This window comes from Mizuhopecten yessoensis, unplaced genomic scaffold (genome assembly GCF_002113885.1).
Source record: "Mizuhopecten yessoensis strain PY_sf001 unplaced genomic scaffold, ASM211388v2 scaffold716233, whole genome shotgun sequence".
In the NCBI taxonomy this organism is placed as follows: domain Eukaryota; kingdom Metazoa; phylum Mollusca; class Bivalvia; order Pectinida; family Pectinidae; genus Mizuhopecten; species Mizuhopecten yessoensis.
In genome coordinates this window covers 25887-32446 of record NW_018480014.1, presented here as the reverse complement: position 1 = coordinate 32446, position 6560 = coordinate 25887, and the positions used below count along the sequence as shown (strand labels likewise).

General features: G+C 35.4%; 1 protein-coding gene across 1 annotated transcript; it reads left to right on the top strand.

The window, feature by feature from the left end:
- Window positions 1–6560, top strand: LOC110442234 (cathepsin L1-like). Its single transcript, XM_021485740.1, has 9 exons — window positions 1–124; window positions 290–442; window positions 1395–1537; window positions 2705–2857; window positions 3426–3458; window positions 3932–4120; window positions 4625–4790; window positions 5361–5466; window positions 5863–6560. The coding sequence occupies exons 2-9, from the start codon at window positions 292–294 to the stop codon at window positions 5960–5962; spliced, it is 1041 nt and encodes a 346-aa protein (XP_021341415.1). The 5' UTR covers window positions 1–124; window positions 290–291; the 3' UTR covers window positions 5963–6560.

The following is a 6560-nucleotide window of genomic DNA, read 5'->3' as shown; positions in this document are numbered from 1 at the left end:
CACAGCATACAGTCACAAGACACAAGACTACCTGTCATATGGGATGAGCGTACCCGTCCCTATCCAGTCCATCATTTCTCCCCCTGGATACATCACTGTTGAAAAAGTCTCATCGTCCAAGCAGGTATTTATAATACAATTAATGATTTTCATAAATTTGGGTATTGGATTTGACGAAGGTAGGACAGATATTGAAAATATCATGGATTTTGATGACAATGTTTTACTGGATAGTCTTTGATCTTTCCGCATAATAAGTTGACTGTAAGGATGTATACTGTTGTCCTAGATATGATGTTGGCCATCCTTTGCTGCATGTTGACGGTTGTCGCTGCTTTACCAAATGTGGAGGAATGGTATCAAGTAACTCAGACGGCAAAGAATGCACCTACGGACCTCTCACCATATCACATCAAATTTGTAGAGTTCCAAGTAAACCACAGTAAGGACTGAAATGAGATTTATGAGAAGTATAATCCTTAATGACATGTTTGAGTAGCCCAAGTTTCCTCTGTCTTAGAAAATTATGACATCAGACATCTATCTGTCAAAATGTTTCAGACTGGTATCGGGGCCAGAGAAAACTCGGGCTAATTATTTGAAATGGTATACCGTGGTACACCGCTATTCTAAATGTAGCTATTAATACTCTGTAAGAGAATATCAGTCACGAGGATACTTTTTTCCTTCAGATTGAACAAAAACAGCCTTGTGAACAGACTCTTAATAAGATAAAGCTAAACAATGCTGCTCCGTTATCTATCGGCTTAGCTGTTTATAATGACGGAACTTCTGTTGGTAAGCCTGTATGTAAATAACCTGATATATTGTGTATGGGACAAGGTAAGTGCTATTTCAATTTTATCCGTTGAATAACATAAACCATGCCACAATCTTAAAAACTTTCTGCATGTGTTCGCATGAAACAAAATACGGTAATGTGAACCGCATAGGGACGACGGCGTCCTTATTGAAACGTGACTTGATTTTGTTTCGTATTGACAATGCACTTTTTTGGGACGACCAAGAGGGTGTAAACATATTGTTATAATGAAAAAGATCGGTTTATTATTTCATTTATAATTTTTGAAAGGTGTGTTACTTCACTCTAGTGCTTAAACTGTAATAAATGTATAAATAAACATTGAAGCTACATACTAGTTTCTACAACACTGTATTACATGTAAACATTGAAGCTACATATGTAAATACTGAGGCTACCTAGCTACTAGTACATACCTACAATACAACTGTATCACTGAGGCTACCTAGCTACTAGTACATACCTACAATACAACTGTTTAACTTCACCATTCAACACTCCTAGCAGTTATAAATTTGAGTGTGTGTATTTATTTGAGTATTTAGTTAATTACATATCTTGCATATTTCAGATAAGAGTTACCCGACTGTTCAAGAAAGGTCAAGGAAGTTTGAGATATTCAAGACAAATGTTAAGATAATAGAGGAGCATAACAAGTTGTATGTAGCTGGACAGAACAAGTTCTTTCTTGGAATCAACCAATTTACTGACATGGTTTGTTTCTTTTTTATATGAAGCACCTTCTATATATCTTGAGTAGCTTGTATATGTCTTGAGTAAGGTAAATCATGAATTGCGTAACCTATCTATGACTTGAATAACATATTTATGGCTTGACTAAGCTATATATGTCTTGAGTAACATCTCCATGGATTAAGTAACATATCTATAGTTTGTGTAACTTATTTATGACTTCTATAGTACGAGTTACCTATCTACGACTTGAGTAACCTATATTTATATATATATATACGGCATGGGTACGCTATACATAGCTAGACAAAAAATGTGTACGTCTAGAGTTACTGTATGCGACTACAATAGCCTATGTTTAGCTAGTTATATATACATAGTTAACCCAAATAGGGCTACATATATGAGTAGATAACATCATGATAGGCAACTTTTTTAGTATGAGAGTATATTCAGCGTTTAGTTCAAATAATGTATTTATTGTATATGCCCGTTAAATACATAGATCATCCATCTGTCCAGGGCCAGTCATTGGTATCCAACGTAACAAGTATGACGTCATAATGATGATGATATCAGCAATTGGGTCACGACATTCACAGGTTGTGTGAATGTCTTCTGAATGTGATAGGATTAAACAGTGTCAATTTCATGGAACGGTTAATGTGACAAGATCTTATTCACACTATGATAAACAACAACGGTCATATCTCGTCCGATACCCTGAGACAACAATGTTGAAATATTGCCCGATATGTTATCCTATATCCATATAATAAACAATGATATATAGAGAATAATACATGCCTTTTTCCATATCACACCCAAGGGCCTAAAAATGATTTTTTTTCCAAATGGGGTGTGATATGGGTTTTGCGGGCTGATATGGGTTTTGGGGTGTGATACGGCGGGGGCTGATACGGGTTTTGGGGTGTGATACGGCGAGGGCTGATATGGGTTAGAGCAATTGTGTCGTATCGCATATACAAAAAACCCCGTATTTATTAGTAAGTATGTAATAAATGTTGTTCGATAATCTGATAAATGACACTGATGACATATTTTCCGATACTATGATTGTCAACCATATTCTCTATGTGTTGGTAGTCGACATGGCCGTTATAGTTGTTACAGTATGAAAACCCTTGATAATACTTTATGTAATCAGATTACTTATTTCATTTTCAGGACTCGATGGAATACTCAAAATGGCTGGGTTCCTATATGGTTCGTAAAAGTGATCAAAACACGGCTTCAACATTTCTACGACCTAGCCATCTCGTGGCACCAGCAGAAGTCGACTGGCGTACGCTTGGTTACGTAACACCAGTGAAAAACCAGGTGAGGAACTATTATACTTAAAATCTCACTTTGTATGATGATAAAGATCATAAAGTTATGGATGAAAACAGGATTTAGTATAACTGAATAGAACTGTATAAATATGTAACCATAAATGGAAAGTAGTAATATTCATAAAGAACATTTAAGCAAATTTATATTTTTTATTTCTTGTAAAAGTGAAAATACTGTTTTTACATTAAAACCTTAATTCCTTATAAAATACCATGATTCCGTTTTAATCATCTTTGCCAAGTAACTGTCTTTTCATAGGTTTTGCTTTTAAATATATTGCATTATAATTATACAGCGTATTTATAAAATTGAAACGAATCTAAGATTTTTTGTCCAATGATCCATTATTGGGAAATCAAGTTTTACCAGGTTATTGTTGAAATTACTATTCCGCCATCTTGGCTCCATATCTAATACCGTCATTTTATTATCGTCTATGACGTCACATTAGGTTACATACTCAAAATGTATTAAATAGGTGTAATCACTTAATGTCATGTACATTTTAAATGATAAAAATGGATGTGATATCAGTCATTTCATTGACGTTCAGGGCCAGTGCGGCGCTTGCTGGGCGTTCAGTGCTGTAAGTATATAATATATACACCCCTATATTGTGTAATTATTCTAGATCGTAAAATATTAGTTATAATTACGATTTACATGTGCCAGGACAATATCGGGTCCTTGCATGCTAATCGTCACTACAATCTTAAGACACTGAATCTGGACGGATACGAACACATGTTTCGAGCTCTTGTCTTGCATATAAGGTTGTTTTAACACATGGGCAGAAAGGCTAAACTATTTGTCATCCGTACTAGTTTTATAATGTCACTTTTGGTTAGTTCTATTTAATTCCGTTCATACTGACTACGCACAAAGAGACGCACTTAAATGCTTATTTATTTGTTACTCTTGGATGCTTGTTATATCTTGGAGTGTAAAGGGAAAAATTCGTACCAACCACTTTATTTTTGTTATACGGTAGAAAGGCACACTAAGAATAAATCCGTGCAAAACAATGAATTGAGTAGCCCAGTCAAGATTTACTTACAGACCGGATCTCTTGAGGGACAACATTTCAAAAAGACCGGGACATTGATAGCTCTGAGCGAACAGCAGTTGAACGACTGTTCTACTAGTTATGGTAACCAAGGATGTAATGGAGGACTCATGGATAACGCCTTCCGGTATATAGCAGATAACGGTATAGAATCGGAAGCCGCATATCCGTATACTGCCAAGGTGTGTACATATCACAAGTTCCTGGTATAAAATTAATAAGCTTCCTTTCAATAACGATTGTTTTGTATATTTTACAATTATACTTACTTTTTTTTTATTGTGCTGTCTTAATGAACTGCTTTATTTACATTTTCACTTTCAATTTAAAGAGCTCATGATGCATTCCTCACTGTCATTAGCCTTCGGCTACCAGCCGACCGAAGGGCGTCATCATCAGCATATTATATAAGTGATAACTGTTGTTTTTGTTATGTATTTGGTAATGTAGCATTATGTCCTTTGTCTTGATAAAGAGGCGGATTGCCTCGAAAATTTGTCAAATTCTTTGGCTGCGAAAATTTCAAAAGTTACAGTTCAGTCCCTATATACGCATAGTACAGGTCAAAGAATAAGTATCATGTTATGTTATTTTTATTTAATTATTAATTAATTCAAAGTAGAGTATAGTGACAGACTTTACGGTAATTTATTTAAACTATTGTGTATCGGTAATATGTTAAACAGGACGGGGTCTGTCAGTACGACCCCACGAAGGTGGTGGCAAAGTGTACCGGGATGGTTGATATACAAGCCAATAGTGAAACACAATTACTGGAAGCCGTGGCCGCCATAGGACCGATATCCGTTGCTATAGACGCCAGCCATCCCTCGTTTCAGCAATATGCTGGCGGTAAGAGAGAGATCATCATTTCTTAGGACATTAGCCATACTGTTTCATCAAAACGTAACAGCTCAACGTTTCTATTAGTGCCAGCTGTGACTTATTTTGGCTAGAGAAAAATAATGATTAAGATGTTTTTTCATAACTCCTTTGTTTTCTTGGTATTAGTGTGTAAATTATCGCACGACTTTCGATATATTCCGCATGAAATCAATTACATATTTAATGTGAAAGTGATAATTGATTACAGTACCCCTTTAAGTAAGCTATGGTAACAGGGGTGACCGTCCGAATCTATTGATCATTTTAAGTAAATTTGATGACAAATGCCAAAGGACATTAAAAATAAAGAGAAATGTGTCCATATCTGACCTACGGATTAAGGGAATTGGGCTACTAGTTTGGATCCAACCTATGATAATGTCAATATTTGTATCATTATTGAACACCTTTAAACATATTTTAATGACAAGAGCATTTGTCCTTGGCTGCAGCCAGTGAGCTTAAAAACCAGGGTAAATTGTGATGATTTCTTTCCTGGAAGGAGACAGTTAATTGGACGTGATATGTAAATTACAGGTGTTTATGACGAGCCTAGCTGCAGCTCTACACAACTAGACCACGGTGTACTTGTTGTTGGTTACGGATCCCTTAATGCCAACGACATGTGGATCGTCAAAAATAGGTAATTCGGTCATACAAGATTAATTTCCATATATAATGTACCTTCTTCTTTTTATGTTTACACATAATTGTTTCCAATTATGTTTAACACAAAGGTGCTATTTTTTTACAGAACCACATTCCTCGGAAATTGTTGATCAATAACGCAACATAACTTTGTTTGTCGTGCATGGTTTGAGGAATCAATTGTCCAGCTTAATAACCATGGCGGATAAATACAGAAAATTAATTGATGTAGAATGGCATTCTCCATTCGGATGGCTATGTTGTTATTTTACGTTAGATATATATGAACTAATTAGATATATGTGTGAATTTTGTAGTAATACGTTGAAAGAAAGCGAAATGAAATGTAAACAAAACGAAAGTTTTAAGTAAATTATTTTTGGTGTTTTAGTTGGGGAGCTCTTTGGGGAGACCAGGGATATGTCATGATGTCGCGGAACGCGAACAACCAGTGTGGAATCGCATCTATGGCCAGCTACCCACTCGTGTGATCCATTGTAAGCCTGTTTAAACATCCAAATACCTTTACTTTATCTATCAGCTACTCACACACAGGATTCATAAGCATCTATGGATATCTAAAGCTTTAAAATCGACGAGTTTGAAGAGATCATGCAGAACGTCAGTATAAAACTGAAAGTCGGAGTCACGTTTGTATGAATGTGTCGATGTACGATGACAACGACGGAGACCGGGGACCTCGATAAACTTCCCTGTTATATTGTTTGAACTGTGGTAACACATCATGTATATATCATGATGAAAAAAAGACACAGGTTACAGCGCCAACACATAATCTACGGTAAAAGATATGGATCTTAAAAAAAACCTAACTTTTATATAAAAGACCTTTCCTTAACATTTACGTTGTTCCTGGTTCGCATAGAACTAGGATGAACTAAGTGTTAAACCGATATTTGTTGATATTTTGTATACAATTGTATCTTGAATAATATAAAATAATTTCATCATTGTTAATATACGAAAACATTCAGCGTTGTTGCCTTTATTGTTGTTACTATTTTATGACTAAAACACTGTCTTAAACTACTCAATCTTAATATACCATGTTGTTGAGTTGTGTTGTTT

What these genes read in the sequence shown, in the direction of transcription:
- LOC110442234 (XM_021485740.1), top strand. Translation starts at nt 292, where the DNA reads ATGATGTTGGCCATCCTTTGCTGCATGTTGACGGTTGTCGCTGCTTTA. An exon ending in TAACACCAGTGAAAAACCAG is followed by an intron (nt 2,858 to 3,425) that starts GTGAGGAACTAT and finishes ATTGACGTTCAG; the next exon opens with GGCCAGTGCGGCGCTTGCTG. An exon ending in GTTTCAGCAATATGCTGGCG is followed by an intron (nt 4,791 to 5,360) that starts GTAAGAGAGAGA and finishes TGTAAATTACAG; the next exon opens with GTGTTTATGACGAGCCTAGC.